Source organism: Balaenoptera borealis (assembly GCF_965194805.1).
Source record: "Balaenoptera borealis genome assembly, chromosome: 8".
NCBI lineage: Eukaryota > Metazoa > Chordata > Mammalia > Artiodactyla > Balaenopteridae > Balaenoptera > Balaenoptera borealis.
Genome location: NC_138865.1, coordinates 117,700,817 through 117,717,959, shown reverse-complemented (window position 1 = coordinate 117,717,959; position 17,143 = coordinate 117,700,817). Strand labels below are relative to the sequence as shown.

The following is a 17,143-nucleotide window of genomic DNA, read 5'->3' as shown; positions in this document are numbered from 1 at the left end:
CACGACGTAGCTACTGTTTACAACCCACGTTTTACAATTATGGAAACTGTGACTCTGAATGAAGTGTCCTTCCCAAGGTCACACAGCTAGTGAATTGCAGAACGGAGAACTACCGCTTGAACCCAAATCCAAGCTCTCCATGCTTCACTGCCCACGCCTGGCTTGCTCTTCTTTCCAAGCCCAAGTGCAGCAAAAGAAAAGGGACATTAGAAGTGGCAACAAAACATGACACATCAAACGCTTACCTTCTCTGACCCACCCACTTCTCATGGGGAGTTGGGGGGCGTGGGGTGAGGGAGGGCAGGGGGCAGGCAGTGCTAACGCCCACCCACTGGGACGATGCACCTTAACCTCGGGTTTCACCCCCTCCTCGCCCTCACGTTGCCGTAGGGCACTTCAGCCCAGTCACTCCTATCTCCCACGTAAAAGGAAAACTCTTCCATCTCTAAGTCTCTGGTCAAATGACAGAGTCGAGGGACACACAACCTGACAAAGCATGTTCAGTTTCAGTGGGTTTTGTTTTTTTTTCTTACTTTTTTTTTTATTTAAATAAGGAGAATTCTTTCGTATGGAAAGAGCTAGTACAATCACATATTTGAAAGGAGAAACAACAGGTACTGAACCAGAGGGAAGGGTGAAGGGTGAGTGTGCCACCATGGCCTGGTGAATCCACGGTTCCATTTCCCATCCAAGGTAAAAGCTCCCCCAAACAACGTAGAAACAAGCTGCACGTTACACCTTTAGCCATCGTCTGCCCTTTCAAATATCTGGTCTACATGAAAAGACAAAGAGAGGAAAGGCCAAAATAAGAACAAAAGGAAACAAAACACAACCCTCTCAGGAACAACAACAAAAAACCCAAACCCTTTTTACTATGCAAGGCATGAGGTCAAAAGCTTGGGAGTACAGTAACCCCTTTACACAATGGAAGAAAGTCATCCACAGAGAGCCTTAACAGAAAGTTCCACTCCGAGGCTTTGTAGCATGCTGAAGATGGGGCCCCGGGGACACTGTACCATCTTGGAGACCACCTAACTGGGATGGAGAAATGGTGAACAGCAGGTTGTAATATCACTAGCCAAATATGCGCTGGTGGTCCCGGTGGAGGGCACGGCTGGGGGACAGAGTGTCTGACCCCAACACTGAGCCATTCCTGTCCGGGTGATCTGTTTGTCTTAGGTCCAGTTCACTTTTCAAACAGGAAGAGCCGGCTTTCTGGAAGTCTGCATTTCCCAGTCATCACAGAACAGTACAAAGTACAAACAAGTACGCTAGTGTCCTTGGTTGCCGAAGGCCATTTCCAACAGACCTTCGAACCTAGGCTAGCTCTGCAGGAAGGGAAATGCGACAAATGCAGATTTGAGAGGCAACATGCAGCTACTTGGCGGAGGGGAACCACACAGCAGGGAGGGGGCTTCAGCAGTTGGCCACACACTGCCTCGGCAGGCCAGTTCTGGGCGTGCCCGTGCCCTCGTGTGCACACCCTTGGCCTCCTCGGCCCTTGACCATCAGTCACCAACCTCATCAACCATCCAGAAGGCAGGTCCAGAAGACAGGAGGGCGAGGGCAGAGCTGGAGAGAACTGATGCCCGTTATTTAACGACAAGATGCCCCAATATCCCCTAGAAGTGGCTGGAATGACCATGGCTTTGGAACTGGACCAACCAGTTCTTCTGAACGTGCAATAGTCGTACTTTAGTTTGCCCCCTGAAGGAACCCAGAGCCAAAAGCGTATGAATTCCAAGTTTGAAAACAATAATAACGTTGATTAAAAAGGGGAAGCAAAGAGAACCAGACCAAATACAGATGCCAAAGAAATCTTCAGTGGGTGGACAAGGCCACAAGGATACGTGAACCCATACTCTCGGATTTTACCCCACTGAGTAATTGATGTTGGACATACTGCAGGGTCACTGGTTGCTGAGCAACAGGCTGCACCATCAATGGGCCAGGGCAAGGCAGCCAGCATGGGAAGGGAGGGTAATTCTAGCAGGCAGAGGCGCAGTGAGAAGACTCTGACACCCCACCCCCACCCCCAGCAGCAGAAAAGGTAAGTGCTAGTCTCCAGCTGTTCCCGCCAAAGGCCCAAGGCATCCTGCCGGAGGCCTCTGCATGGACATGCGCTCTGAGGATGGGGATTTGAAGGCGAAATATGACCCTAAGTCCTATTACCTTGAGCTTGGCTCTAAAACCACATGAAAAGAGGAGAGATATTGCACCTTAAGACAACTCTGCACTAAAAACTGCATTTCATCAGACCAAGGAAGGGACGGGGTATTGGTTGGGCCCAAGGCCTGCCCTCTGCCTCCAGAGTTCAATTTAAAATCTGTATCTCAGCGGGGAAGAGACTGCAGCTTGGGCACACGAAGGTGGTAAACGCACTGAACTTCACATGCAATTTCTTGGCCTTTCCTGCACAGAATAATTCAGACATTATATATAAATAGAGCAGTGAAACATTTACTTATTTTTTCACCTAGACCTACAACATCAATACATATAAATAAATTCTAGTGTTTTCTGTTTTTATTGGGGGGTGGGGTGGGGAAATACAGGGGTAGAGAAAAGGGCTGGAGAACAGGTGACCCTTTCATTTTTATTTTTTCTCAAACAGGAAGTACCGTCACTCTGATGGCAGGTTCACCTGAAGGATACATCTTGAGAGTTTGTAACAGCATCCAGGACTGTCCTGTTCAATTTCAAAATGAGAAAGCCTTTTTTCCTTTTGACAATGTGCACTGGAGTTAGGTGTGAGGGGTCTGGCCGTGTTTCTAAGTGTGAGTGTGTGGCCTCTGCAGGGGCGGCCGGAGCGGAGAGGAGCTCGGTCAGGGCGGCTGGGTGCGGGGACGGCAGCTAGGCACTCGCAGGGGAAGTGAGACAAGAGCAGGTGAGCCAGTGGGCAGCCCTTCAAGAAGGGCCTTCCGAGTAAAGATTCAGGGGATGAAGGAGAAAAAAAAAACAAGCTAGTGAGAAGTAAGGCCTGAGGGTGGAGGCAAGGAGGGGAGTGCTGAACATTATCGATCAAGCGGTGAAGCATCCTTCAAGAAAACTGGCCTCCCCGGATGACACGGGGAGGAGCCCTGCACCCTTTGCCAGGAGGCTGTTGTTCCCCCACTTCCTTAAAGCAGTGAAGAGCAACAAGTGACTTCCGCGGTTCCTAAGGTGCGTCTTTCCCCGTGTTCCACACTGGACAGAGTTTAGAACCACTGCCCGAGTGACTGTCACACACCTGTGGCAACGCTGCGGGTGGACTCTGTGGGGCACGCCCCCGATCGCCTACTGCCCATTCTCCGAGCCAGGTCTTCCCTGGACCCGCCAGCAACGGCAGGTAGATGGCGGGTTAGTTACTCCCGAGAGCGTGAGCAAAACTTCAAATTTCCCCTCGCCTTTCCTTGGAATGACAGAATTTGGGATGATTTCCTTCTAATTCTTACCTTAAAAACAAACAAAAGCCTAGCATAAAACGCCTCACACAAAGACTTTGATAACGGCAGCTGTGCAGACTTACGAGGCTACCCAGGCTGTTCTGGGAATCACCATCAGCCCTGCAACCCACCCTCCCCTTGGACACTGCTCTGTCCTTGAAGAGACCCACTGCCCAGCTCAGGCCTCTCTGTCCCCACAGCCTGGGTCTGCTGCTGGGAGCGGAGAAAAGGAGGCCCTCCCAGAGCTCACGCCTCTGTCACAGACCCAACCAAACCCCCGTCCACGCGCTCACTGCCACGCGGATGAACTGCACGGTCTCTAGTGACAACCGTCCACGCGTCCGTCACCACAGAGGAAGTGCGTGGCTTCCAGTGACGAGCTGTGGGAGAGGTGGAGGGACAGGAGGACCCAGAGAGACAGAGGCAGCTCAGGAAGGACGAGGGAAGCTCGGAGGAGAGGGAGCACGTGGGAAAACATCAGGCCCCGCGGGTGCTGGAACCCCAGAAGCAGACACTGAGGGGGCTCATGCTGCCAGTTCGCACCGTCCAGGCCAAACTGGAAAATGCCAGGGCCTTCTAGCTCCATGATTCACCTCAGGTGCCCAGCGGTCAGTGTCCCCACCAGTTTTGAAGAGTTCAAAACAGAAATTCTGTGTAATTCTTATGCTAAAAACGTCGTCAGCTTCACTGGGCTGCCCGTAAGTCCCTGTGGTCATCAGGCCAGGGGCTGGAAGCGACTGAAACGCCATCCCCCCTCCCCCCCCCCTCCCACCACCGCTTCCCAAGCTCAGGAGCGGTGTCTTAAGTCACCACTTCTTTTTGCAAGTAACCTCAAAGGTTAACCAACTGAGAGAGAGAGAGCAGGAGAGGGCACGTTCCCAAGAGTCATCTCTTAAGGTATCGCAGTGATGTATCAAATTAAACAGGAGAGACGTTAAAAGGAAACTACCGAACAGAAGAGGAGTCAGGAGAGGATGGCAAAGAACATATAAAAGTCCAGCTCTACAGACGAAGCTTGTGTTTTTCTTTTCCTTTCTCTTTTGTAAAAACCTTTAGCTGCTTTTTAAAACAAAAAGCCTCAACTAAAACGGCCCTGCTGCCAGACCACCGTGCCCGGGGACGGAAAGCGGGGAGGGAAGGAAGCTCGGTGGAGGGCGCCGTGGCTGCCAGGAGCAGGATGAGGAGGGGAGGGCGGGGTTAATCTGCCCGGCATGACGGCTCGGTCACTCCACGGTCGTGGCGGAAAGGAGGCGGGAATGGAGTCATTTGCTTTTTCGTTTGTTTCGTATTAAAGCCAAGCAGGTCAATGCCACAGATCCACGGGTGCAAGCTGGTTGGACAACGGAGCTTTCAGGGTGGAGGAGAGCAGGGAGGTCTCGCAGTCCGGGCCAGGTCGGTGGACGGTGGGTCCACCTGGGAGGCTCCCCAGCGTCCGGTGGCAGCGAGGTCGAGGGGCAGCAGTCCTTCCGGGCAGGCCGGGCCCAGCATCTTCAGGCCTTGCTCTCCTCCACCTTCACTGCCCGCGGCTTGATCGCTCCAGTTCGCTTCATCTGGGAAGCGGCTGAGGGGGCCTCCTGCAGCTTCACGGCTCCCAGGCTGGGCTTTTCATCCACTCGTTGTTTTGCCTTTGGACAGACGGATGGGGACAAAGAAAGTTACCCTTACGCAGACACACCTGCTAGGATCCGCGGTCCCACCACCCGCTTCCTGCTCCTGAGTCAGAGGAAAGCCACCCTAAGAAGCCCATCCTTCGGTCGAAGGACCAAACTCAGAAGTGACTGTCCTGGGAAGGACGCTGGCATGAGGCTGCTCTGGTCCCTCCCACGGGCGCTGAGTGCAGTGATTCGGAGCGGCGGGAGGACCCCGGGTCCTCCAGGAAGCATTCTGCACTGCCCAGGGGCCTCTGCAGGCGGCACACCCAAGGCCGCTTGGAGGGACCTTTTCACATCAGTGCACCCCACGCCCCTCAGAGCTCCCGACTGTGCTGAGGGGGCGCGGGGCCTCTCGCCCAACTTGGTCTCCCAGACCTTCCACCCTCCCCGACTCCCACGGTGAGGAAACCTTTCCCCAAGCCCCTAGTTCGACCTCCAGAGTCGCGGTCAGGGTCCCGTTACTCTGCAGCTCCGCACAGTGAGGTGTGTCGCAGAGTGAGCAGCCTGCCTTCGGCCCCTCATACAGTGGGGGGAGCTCTGAAGAAAGCTCTAGAAGCTCAGTCCAAGCAACTCAAAGAGCGACCCTCGGGGAACCAAGTTAGGAGACGTGAAATGAACAAGCTTCCACCTCCACCATCCAGGAGTGCTATTTTACTAACATCCCCCGCCTGACGTGTCTGAGCTCTGGAGCCTGGTCACATTTTAGAGGAGTGAAGAGAATCACGCTGAAGGCAAAGACGCCGAGAGATCCGTCTCATTATAAAACGGGGAAACGTCATTCCGTCTGGATCCCACCCGGCCAAGACGAGGACGAGACACAGCCCTTACGAGGCCAGCACGCGCAGGCACGCACACCCCCGGCCTCTAGAGCTGACCCACGAGCCCCAGTGCCTTCAGAGCCCAATGGCTGCGGAGGGAGAGTCCGCCTTCCGGCATCACCTCCTCCGAGGAACCCGCACCCTCCCTCCTCTGCGGACAAGGAAGGACCCAGACGCCCGTCAAGAGGAGAAGTGCCTCCTCCTCCAGGGGGGACTCGGGCTCCCCGGCTCCCACGCCACGCTCTAAGCGCCAGGGCACGTCTCTCTTTCTAAGAGGAGCACGCAAACGGCTGGACAGTCCCTCCTCTTTTGGCACTTGGAGACGGGCCTAAGCGTCCGGGGCTGGAGGGTCTGGAGAGCCATCTTCTACCTGTTGAACGTAGTGTCCCTGCACAGAGCCCATGTTAACTGCTGATCCAGAGGGCTTCCCACTGGGGCTAGCAGAGCTAGGCCTGAAAAAACCAAAGGAGGGGGTGAGAACACACGCGTCACCACGGAAACGGAGTCAAGCCTCCAACAGAGGAAACAGACCCAGACAGCCAGAGCGCAGGGGGCGAGGGTGTCGCCACTGGGCCCTGGCACCTCCAACCCAGCTCATGGGGACACACCTGAGGGGCAGAGGCCAGGTCCCCACCACGGGCAGACACTGACCGGTCAAGACGACGGACGGACACCAACTGTCTCTCAGGTTTGGAGGGTCTAGACCAACATGATGCTCCAGACAAAAGGTCTATTAACCTGACACATGAGGGAATTCCCTGGCGGTCCAGTGGTTACGACTTGGTGCTTTTACTGCCGTGGACCCAGGTTCAATCCCTGGTAGGGGACTAAGATCCCGCAAGCCGTGTGGCACAGCAAAAAAAAAAAAAAATTAAGAAAGAAACAAAAATGAACTTTAACTCCAACAGGAGTTTAGACTTCAAAAAAAAAAAAAAAAAGGAAATTCCCTAGTGGTCCAGAGGTTAGGTCTTGGCACTTCCACTGCGGGGGCCTAGGTTCGATCCCTGGTCGGGGAACTAAGATCCTGCAAGCCGCACAGCGCAGCCAAAAAAAAAAAAAACCCAAACAAACAAACAAACAAACCTGATACGTGAGTTATGCTGAGTATCTTTCCAGTCTTCACTTGCGGGGTGGAGGGTAGGGGTGGTAAAGAGAGATACCAAAAGTAACAAAAATGTAGAACATCTTTCTAAATGTGTTCCACTGACCAGACAACTAGCTCCCGGGATGTTAATCAGGCGCTATGTGGAAAAAAGATTCTGGGGTCAAAAATCGTGAAGTAGTTATGTGTGCAAAGTTCAACAGGACTTTCCCCTGAGGGCCAGGGGGCTGCTCAGGCCCTATGCTGAGGTGCACCCCAACTCCCCAACAAGCCCTCTCGGGCATGCACGCCCCCCAAGTATCTGACCAGGGAACGCTTTTTTGACAGGGCATGCCTCAGAAGCCCTGTTTCCAGAAAATTTAGGCAACACTGTACTGTAAAAATATACCAATTTTCCCAACCCCACAAAGACACCAACAATACAAAGGCTACTAATTAAGGCTTATATTTTCTAAATATTCTCCAAAGAATAAAGCTGCTGCAGCCATTCCTACAGTGAATGGACACAGGCGACTCTTGTTATGTGAGCATCCCTTTCTGGATTTGCCTGTGAGGAAGGCTCTGCAGCCAGATGAGGCTAAAACCTGCCTGGGGCAGCAGGGGAACGACAGCCTCTCTTTATGCTTGAAACTTCCTTTTTCCTTCCAAATCACACTCATTGTCTGGTGCTGCTGTCCATGTATATTTTTCTTACAGGTCTGTTATTTTGGCCTATGTGAAAAAAATGGTTGGAAAGCAAAACAAAAGTCAAGTCAAGCCAAGAGAGTGAAAATAAGAACAGGAAAGATAATGACACGGGGGAAAATTCACAAAAAGCCCTCTCTCGGGAAATGCAGCTGGAGTACGGCCTGACGTGACAGAGGAGGACTTGCCCTCAACACTCTGAGCGCGATGGGGCAGGGCGGGCGGCCGTGCGGGCGACCTTGCCCTCAGCCACGCCGGCAGCCTCGCGCAGGGCACTGCGGGGCACGCACACCCGTTTCACTCGTGTGCAGACAGGAGGAATCTCCCACACGTAACAAGAGTCGACTGTGCCAACCCTCGGGCCCAGCGCCGTGTGCTGCCTCCCCGGCCGCACGCTTCTCCGCGGGTGAGAGAGCCATCAGAAGCCGACGCTCCCTGGCTTTCTAACACGCTGAGTCCTGCTGACCCTTGAGCATCACGGGTTTGAACTGCATGGGTCCACTTACACGTGGATTCTTTTCAGTAAGCACGTACTACACGATCTGCAGTTGGCTGAATCCTCGGATATGGAACTGTGGACACGAAGGGCTAAATGTAAAGTTATACTTGAATTTTCAACTGCATGGAGGGTCAGCGCCCCTAACCCCTGCGTTGTTCAAGGGTCAACAGTAACTCAACATCAGGACTGATACAAAGCCCCCTCTGAATCCAGCCAAGGGACCCGGGACAGTTACTGGAGGCGGAGACAGATCCCGAGAAGGCAAAGAAGGTACAGCTCACGCCCTACGAGCCCAGCAGCAGCAAGCCCTGGTGGGGACACAAGGCCATTGAAGGGACATGTGGCCCCAGGAAAGGAAACCCCGCCCCCCCATAAGGGTATCTGCCCTCTCTGCCAGTGAATCTTTTTAAAAAAATCTGGTGAGAAAGCTGTTAGTAGCCAGGGTCTGTCCTGACGCTATTATAACATTAGCCTTTCCTTTCCCTGCCTTTCCAGAAAGTTCTCCCATACCAGAACATTTTATGATGATGATTAAAAGCAAAACCACGCCCCAGAGTTCCTGAGTCTCCTGTGTCCCAGCACTGGAACTTCAGGGTGACACACGGGCTGACAAAGGTGACCCAGCCTCAGTGCCCTCGCGCTGGCTCTCCCTGGGCCCACGATTCCACAGCGAGGGCTCAGCTGTGAGCATCCGACCCCCAGGGCGTCTCTTTACCTGTAGGTCTGCGGTGATGGCATGGAGCCTCCTGAAGAAACATTCTGTTTACTGTCGGCAAAGTGGAAGCCCTTCATCTCCATCTGAGAAGACTAAAGACACCGGGGAGCGATGGGCTGTCACTGGAGCGCCCTGGGGACAGCTGCCCCCGCCACCAACCACCCTGGGCAGAGCCAGTGGGGGCCACGAGGGCTTCAGGACAGAGAAGCATCTCGTCAAGGAGCGTGCACGCCTGGCCTTCCGGTGCAGGCTGGAGGCAGGAACGACCACGTGTGTTTGTTCCCTTTGTGCAGGTGGGAGGGCAGACTGTGCGCCACCCCTGAGCACTGGCCGCGGTGAACGTGCCCTCTCTGCCCCGGAGGCCACCCTCTGCAGAACCCCGGGAGCTGGCAAGGACTTCGGCCCCCGCAGACCTCAGCCGCAGGCACCTTCCTCCCCGCTCTGCTCACCCAGGCCTGTTCACGCTGCTAGTGACACGTGACCAGGGCTTCCTGCCACGGGACCGAGAGAACTCGGCAACGAGTGGGCCACCAGTGGTCTGGCGAGGCCCGGAGCCTGCGTCCCAGACCGCCGGCACCCTCCCCCGCGATAGTGGCTCCTGACTGGCCAGAAAGGGTCCCCGAGACGGGAGCCCCGCCCCGGGAGCCCCACCCCACCCCAGGGCCACAGCAGGACGGAGTCATCCTCACCTCTCTGCTGGTGTTAAGGACCGAAGGCTGGGACCCGGGTGGGAGCATTCTTCGGGGCGCCCCGACAGAGAGGCTCTGCCCCTGTGGCAGCTGGATGGACTGCGGCAGGAGCAGGGGCTGCTGCCCAGAGCCGTACCGAGGCAGGGGCAGCTGGGAGCCAGGCAGCGGCATCGTCAGCTGCTGGACAACAGGGACAGTCAGGGGAGGAGGCCACAAACCGCCGTTCACACACGCATCCGAGCGCAACCGCGCGCCACACTTCACGTTCTCATTCCAGATCAAAGGAAGCAAGGCCTTCACACAGTAGGACAGATTCTGGATAGAACACAGCAGAGATCACCCTAGACTTCATACTCTCAGTGGTAGGGGGCAAGCCTTAGGTGGTGAGAAAATAACTCGGATGGCTAGAAAATGAGCAGGACAGCTACGGGTGTCAAGTGCGGAAGGCGGGCGGCAAACCCCGTGTGCATGTTGCGGGGCGGGGGGCGGGGAGAAAGGTCAGGAAGGTCTAGAAGCCTTCCCAGGAAGCAGTGTCCAAGCGAGTCCCAAAAGATGGGAGCTAGACAGGAATGGTATCCTTGTGCCCCTTTTTGCAGCACAAAAAGGCAAGACTACTTCATGCTCTGCCTCCGAAGGTGACAGAAAACAACTGGGGTCTGGGGTTTAGGGCTCCTGCAGTCTTGGAGCCTTCTGAAGCCTGTTACCCTGAAGTCCAGAGCGAGGTGCGAGAAGGGAAGGAGGTGGGCCAGGAGACCCTCGGGACGGGGCGGGTGAGCCACCTGTGGTCTCTCGGTCACCTTCCTCTTCATCTCCCTGCTAGTGAGTCCACAGTGGAGGATCAGAAGGACCTATTGGAAGTGCATCACTGAGACGTGGGGCAGCCAGACCTCAAGGCCCAGGCCCCTCCTTGCGCACAGCTGGGTGCGGGAAGAAGGTAAGGATGGCACAGCGTTTCTGGAGCGCCGGCTCGGGGTGCGGTGTGTGAGCTGACGTGAGTCTTAAAGAGGCGCCCTGGCTGCTGTGCTGAGAACAAACTGGCAGCCGAGAGCACGAGCTGGGCAGGGGGTGGGTGGAGGGGGAGGGAAAGGGCCAGAGACTCTGAATACTTGTCAAAGGCAGGGCTGACGGGATGTGACGAATCAGCGGGGGCGCGGGGAAGCAGGGATCCAGGGATGACCCAGGCCGGACACGAGCAGAGACGGCGGGCAGCCCACTGGCTCTGAGTTCAGGTCCAAGAGACAGAAATTCGGGAGAACTGGGAAGCGTTGGATTTGGGTGAGGCTTAGAGCCACAGGTCTAGAAAGAGGCCCGAAGACGGAGCGCAGAAGGCACAGCGACTTACTGCCTGGGGAGGCAAGGGGGAAACAGCAAAGGAGACTGGGAAGAGGCCTCAGGGAGGTGGAAGAAAAACCAGGAGCAGTGTCCTCGGAACCCAGAGAGCGTGAGTCGGGGGAAGGAGTGACCACTGGGTCAAATGCTACTGACGGGTCAGCAGGAGGAGGGTGAAGAACCGTCAGGTTCAGTAACGTGGAATCTACCAGTGTCCCTAAAGAAGCGTCTGTTTCTTAAAAAACGAGGAAAGACCGGGCTGCCTGGGGATGTGGCGGGAGGGACCCTCACAGCCGGAGGGCAGCACTGCAGCACCTCTACGTGCTGATGGCGGGCCGAGGACGCTAGCTGGGGCAGCTCCCGGGTGGGCGGAGGGGATGGGCTGCCTGCTCTCACCCCAGGGCCCCTCGCAGGCTCAGAGACGTGGCGCTGGGAGCTTGCAGATGTTCTCTTTTCCTTGTTACGACTCATTTCTTTGGCTACACAGGATGCAGAATCACGGTGGGGGAGAAGGCAATGAGGAGGGTGGGGAGGTGCCCAAACGTTGGCTTTCCAGAGGGCGGCTGTATTTAACCTGAATCCAGTCTGACGGGGTCGGTTTCCCTCCAGTCTCAGGAAGCTGGGCTGAGGCGGGCCAGGGTTTAACCCAGGTGAGCACAGGGAGGGAGGGGTGGGGCGGAGCTGAGTGCAAATGACAAGGAGCGGGGGACTTCCCTGGCGGTCCAGTGGTTAGGACTCCACGCTTCCACTGCAGGGGGCACGGGTTCAATCCCTGGTTGGGGAACTTAAGATCCTGCGTGCCACGGCGCGGTCAAAAAAACAAAAAAGACAAGGAGGGTGTCTGGGGCTCTGCTGAAGGGGGCGGGGGGCAGGGATGGGGGAGGGAGAATTAAAAGGTGGTTGAAGATGGGTCACTAGAGGGAGGGAGTGAGAAAAGTCAGAGGTGTTGACCAGGTAGGACCCTTCAGCCCGAGACGACGGGAGAGGTACAGCTACTGGCAGTGACCAGTCCAGACTGGAGGCGAGCAGGCACTGGTGGTGAGGCCGTGGAACTGGGGGCAGAGACCTAGGGGTGAGAGGTCACCTACAGAGACAACAAAACCCCTGAGAACTACAACGGGAGACGTGCTGGAGACTGAGCCACGGGCCAAAGGAGGGGAGTGACCCTCAGAACCGTCTAACGCGCCCACGGGTCGGGGGGAGGAGGATGTGGAACCGGACACGGGTTCAGCAACGTGGCGCTCGCAGCACACAGGGGCCAGTGGAGGCACAGTCTACGAGGGGTGGGGGGGGCGCTCCAAAGCCAGGGTGTGAGGAGCAGGCGGGGAGAGTGGCCTAGAAGCACAAGTGTGCACGCAGAGGAGACACGCAGCCACCCCCAAGGCCACAGCAGGAGGGGGGGAGGCTGCAGGAGAAGCAGCGCCCTCGCTCTCGGGGAAAGCCAGGTCTCGGGACTGTTCACAAGAGGTGGAGGAGCTGGCCCTGGCCTGGCAGCCCAAGGACCAGTGGCAGTGGCTACAAGCAGCATGTAAGTCAGTGGGCATCACAAGGCAGGTAAAAGGGGAAACGATCATGAAGAAAAGAGACCTAGTGTTTTGAGGTGGGAGTGAGTGAATTCCTGACCTGTGGGAGCTGGGAGTCCAACATCTGGGAGGCGCCGAGCCCGGCGGCCTGGCCGAGCTGGCCCTCGTAGACCAGGGCTTGGTTTCCACTCATGGGCTGGTAGGGCGAGCCGGACTGGGGCTTCACCATCTCTAAGGGCTGCATGCCTGGGAACGCCGAGTAGGGGGGCTTCAAGGCTGTGCCTCCGGAGAGGATCATGGTGCTGGGCGGTGACAGGCTGGGGTGCATGTACACCTGAGATCTGCAAAAGCCAGACAGACGGTCGGGGCAGGTGCACGACTGCACCAGCTGATCTCGCATGTGGGCACGCCTCAGAATCCCCCGAGGGCTCGCTCCAACACAGGCTGTCGGCTCACCCCCAGGGATTCTGACTCAGAAGGTCTGGGATGGGCCCTGAGAACTTGCACTTAAACAAGCTCCTAGACGGTGCTGCTGGTCTAGGGACCACGGTTTGAGCGTCACTGGATTAAACAGACAGCACGGGACAGGAGACACTGAAAGAGTGGGCCAGAGGCAGCGAGATGCAGCAAGGAGGGAGAGCAGGCAGGGGGCCGGAGGACACGGAGAGAAAGGACAAGGCCGGGCCACAGCTCTGCCACAGCGCAGCTCACCCTCACACCCGCCCCAAAGCAGGGGAGCGCAGAGCAGCAGCCGGCAAAGGGAAAAGGCCCACAGGCTGGGAAGGCTGAAACCCCTGTTGCGAGCTGCCAGCCCCCCAAGCCCTGGCACCTCACCTGAAGGGCTGTAAGGAGCTGAAGATCTCCTGAGACTGGGAGACGGGGAGCCCGCCCCTCAGTCCGAGCTGGGCTTGAGCTTGCAGAGACGTGTGAAGGGAGATCGGGATCTGCTGGGCGGCGGCGGCCTGCGGGCGGGGAGCCAGCCCGTCACCGCGCTGCCCTCCGGGCTGGCGCTCAGCCCCGCCTGCCAGCCCCCCCGCCCTTCTCCACGGGCAGCCAACACCGCCCACAATGCAAACTCATGTCCTGCCTGTGCTTCCTTCACTCTCGGGAGAAAGCAGAAAACTGGCAGCAATCCCAAACCAGGGCACATCCCTATACTGGATTCTGTACAGTGGTGGGAACACTAGCTACACGTATCAACAGAGGTGGGTTTCAGAAACGCCAACGGTGGATGGAAAATGTGCATGAAGAATAATACGTGCAGTATGATCCAGTTACACAAAGAGCAAGATCTTGCAAAACCAAACAACATAATACTTAAGGATATGTTATGAACAGAGATCAGGACAGGCCAAGTCCTCCGTCCCCAAAACAGCACTTCATCCTGGTCTGTGCGGGAACACAGGTCGGTGGGGCTGCAGGACGATTAGGAAGGCCCAGCACCAGCTTCAGGAGGAAGACTTCCAAAAAGCATCCCCTCGCGGCACAGAAATTATGCCAATTCTGCATAAAAACAAACACCTGCTCGCTTCTACAACTACCTCTTTCTAACGCATCCATGCCTGGGAGTCTAGGCCTTTCTTCTCTTCATCAGAAGGATACCTGATCACCAAAGAGAATTCCGTTTCAGTGAATTCCCCAGCTAGGGCACAGGAGAGCTTCGAGAAGGGAAAACTAAGCAGAGTCTGGAGCACTCAGCTCCATTCCTCCTCCTTGTCTCTCGTGTACTCATCCAATAAATACTGACTGGCTGCCATACGTGCCAGGTACTGAGCATTAACGTGAGGGATACAAAAAATGAGACACACCACGAACAAATAATGAAGAAGGTAATTACGCCGTGTGCTGCACCCCTTCCCCCACCCCCGCGGGGCCACCTGGCTCGCCGTCATCACCTGTTGGTAACTCTGCTGCTGAGGTATCGTCTGAGGAACCAGCCGGGGCTGACTTGCAAACACATGGCCATCCAGGTAGAGAGGTGGCAGGTGGTTGCCTGGAAACAGAATCCGAGGGGGAGAAACGGGATCAAGTCTCACTGTTCCAGAAGGTCCCGGGAATCAGTGGGAGGAGGGAGTGTGCACGGCCCAGCGCCCAGGAGGAGGGGCTGGCTGCAGCCTGCCTTCCCCAGCTCACCCATTCACCCACTGCCCCGCACATGGGGGCCGCGGGGTTCATTATAAAGGAGGGCTGCCTTGGTCTCTCAGTCACCTTCCTCTTCATCTCCCTGCTATTGAGTCCACAGTGGAGGGTCAGAAGGATCTATTGGAATTACATCACTGAGACTCTGGCAGCCAGACCTCAAAATCCCCACGGGCTCCCTTGGGGCACCAACACAAGTGACGAGGACGGTGACAGGATAAAATTGGGCTCAGCTGATACAAAGCACTTCCCAGACGTGAGCTCGTCTCATTGGCGTGGCGACCCCACCCAGGGCCACCATCACCCTGTGTTATGTCACGGAGGAGGGGGCACAGCTCAGAGAGCTTCTCATGCGACACGGTCTGACCCAAAGCCAAGTCTCTGATCAGTCCCCTCTCCAGGAGGCGGAAGAGCCTCACCAAAGTCGCACGGTCCTGCTTCCCAGCCTAGGAAACAAGTGACCTGAGCACGTGGGAAGCTACGACCCCCAGCCTAGAACGCGCCCCCCTCTACACACTCCTTAAGTCAAGGCAGGGGTGGCGCTCAGGGCTGCGAATCCAGCCTTTCTCTCGAGTGAAGGGAGGAGGCTCCCTGAGCTGGCTCGCGGGGGAAGTACCTGGAAGAGACGCAGAAGGTGCGACCGAGGCCACGGGCATGGGGGGCATGGAGACCCCGCCGAAGGAGCTGTAGCTGACCCCGCTGGAGGCTGCCCCGGAGGACGGCGGCTGCAGGCCCGAGCCAGCGCCTGCTGGAGAGCTCTGCTCCGGCAAACTGGGCGAGTTTTCCCAGGCCTTGCGCGCAGACTCCATCTTCGGAAGCAAGGAGGTGGGGGAGACGAAAATCACCGTCCGGGAGGCAGCGGACAGCACAAGCTAAGCCCGGGGAGGGAGGGCGGGGCTGCCCGCTCCTGCCCCTTCACAAGCCAAGGCACTGGGTGGCCCCGCCTTGCTCAGGGCCAGTGTTACCTTCAGAGTGAGGTCGGCGGTGGGGAAGGACATCTGTGAGAGGCCGATGGCCCTCTGGATGTGATGATCGCGCCGGAGGATGGGAATACTCTGTGCCAACCCAGCCTGAAGGGGAAGGAGACCACGGAACACTGACAGGCCCAGAGAAAGCGAGACGACGTGTCCAAACACGCCTTCCGTTTTGGTCGTGTGCACTCGAGACCCCTGCAAATAGCTGCCTCCACCGATTCTCTCGAAAGAAGGCCGTGGAGAGCCACCCTCATCCCCGCACCCCGAGCCCTCCAGCGGGGCCGCCGTGTTTTGGCAACATAAACACAGTTGGCTGCCAGCACGCAGGCACCACTACACGGCATGGAGATACCAGGTCCTGTCTCAGCCCCCTCCCCCAAAACTGTGAAAAAGAGGTCCTGGTAACACATGTTCGGAAATGCAACCGCTAGGCCCTCCTCCTGCAGTGCCCGGCACCCATCAGCACGATACAGGGATTCTGAGAAACTGCAGAGTAAAGAAACCTGGTGAGCGCAGCATTCTCAAACATGTGCGACCACAGAACCTAGGAGGTTTTAAATCACAAAGTGCCAAATAAACCAGACCTCAGGAGTTACACTATCCCATTTTAAGCTCACAAAACCAGAGCGTGGAACAACTTGCTCAAGGACGCGTAAGTAGCTAGAGACAGCATCAGGACTCAAACCATGTCCGCCCAACCCCAGAGCCATGGCTGGTTCGCCCCCTCTGGTTTCGGAACACCTCACGAGGCTCTTGCTCTTTTTGCCCGGGGCCTGCTGGCACGGGGACGACAGAGCTGGAGGTGGAAGCACAGACTTACGTTACTGGCCAACGCGTCCTGAAGTTTGACAACTGGATTCCCCGCGGGACCAGAGGCAGAAGCGGGCTGCAAGCTGAAATCAGAGTCCTGGAAAAAAAGGAGCAAAGCCCACAGGAGTCACCATGGCTCACCTTCTGTCAGAGACACACATTAATGTGATCTGCCATCTCAGCAACTCAAAAACCCACCAAGCAGCATTCACCACATGAGCAAGATGGCCAGATGTTTCCCGATGGCCCCCGAGAAAGGAGGCCCCCCGCTTCTCTCTGCCCGGCTCCCTGCTCGGCCTGAGAACCTGCCTGGTGTCAGCAGGGAGACCGAGAAAGCAGCTCACAGCACCTCTTCACCTGCAAAGCCACCCGCCACGCTCCCCTGGAGCACTGCCAGCGCCCATGTCCCCGCTCCTTCTAGGAGCCCACCCTAACAAGCATCAAAGGCGGGGGGTGGGCCACAGGTAGAAGAAAACAAATCAAAGCCTCACCTTTGGATTGACTCCAAATTCAATGGGTGGCACTGGCAGCACGGAGTCCACGTGAATCTCCACCCCATTAACAGGGGGGACCACAGCCCCTTGCAGCCGCTCAGCCCCCTCGGAGCCCTTCCTGTTTTTCAGAGACCGCTCATTGCCGATGGGTCCTGGTCTGTGCTCCTTGCTCTGTCCCGAGCCTTGTTCGGAATCCTTGATGGAAAAGCAGAGAGGCTGAGACGCACAGCCTGGAATGACCCTGATCTCCAGCTTCCAAGGCACCGGGAGTCGGGGAAGAAGACAAAAGA

General features: G+C 56.7%; 1 protein-coding gene across 23 annotated transcripts in view; it reads right to left on the bottom strand.

Annotated features, from left to right (window-relative positions):
- Window positions 1-499: 499 nt before the first annotated feature.
- The window catches only part of PRRC2B (proline rich coiled-coil 2B), an 87,837-nt gene continuing 71,193 nt past the window's right edge, over window positions 500-17,143 (bottom strand). For 6 of the 23 annotated variants that reach the window (XM_082400665.1, XM_082400680.1, XM_082400681.1 and 3 more), the window contains 12 exons: window positions 16,851-17,048; window positions 16,370-16,456; window positions 15,541-15,645; window positions 15,192-15,384; window positions 14,332-14,429; window positions 13,271-13,398; window positions 12,537-12,777; window positions 9,585-9,764; window positions 8,896-8,987; window positions 8,188-8,253; window positions 6,266-6,347; window positions 500-5,050 (listed from right to left, as the gene is read on the bottom strand). In XM_082400665.1, coding sequence (XP_082256791.1) covers window positions 4,916-5,050; window positions 6,266-6,347; window positions 8,188-8,253; window positions 8,896-8,987; window positions 9,585-9,764; window positions 12,537-12,777; window positions 13,271-13,398; window positions 14,332-14,429; window positions 15,192-15,384; window positions 15,541-15,645; window positions 16,370-16,456; window positions 16,851-17,048 — 1,605 coding nt within the window. In that variant the 3' untranslated portion in view covers window positions 500-4,915. Of the gene's footprint in view, window positions 5,051-6,259; window positions 6,348-6,978; window positions 7,137-7,426; window positions 7,709-8,187; window positions 8,254-8,895; window positions 8,988-9,584; window positions 9,765-9,928; window positions 10,433-12,536; window positions 12,778-13,270; window positions 13,399-13,977; window positions 14,039-14,331; window positions 14,430-15,191; window positions 15,385-15,540; window positions 15,646-16,369; window positions 16,457-16,850; window positions 17,049-17,143 lie in introns of those variants that run through there. The other 17 variants (XM_082400683.1, XM_082400685.1, XM_082400667.1 and 14 more) reach the window with 11 other exon arrangements.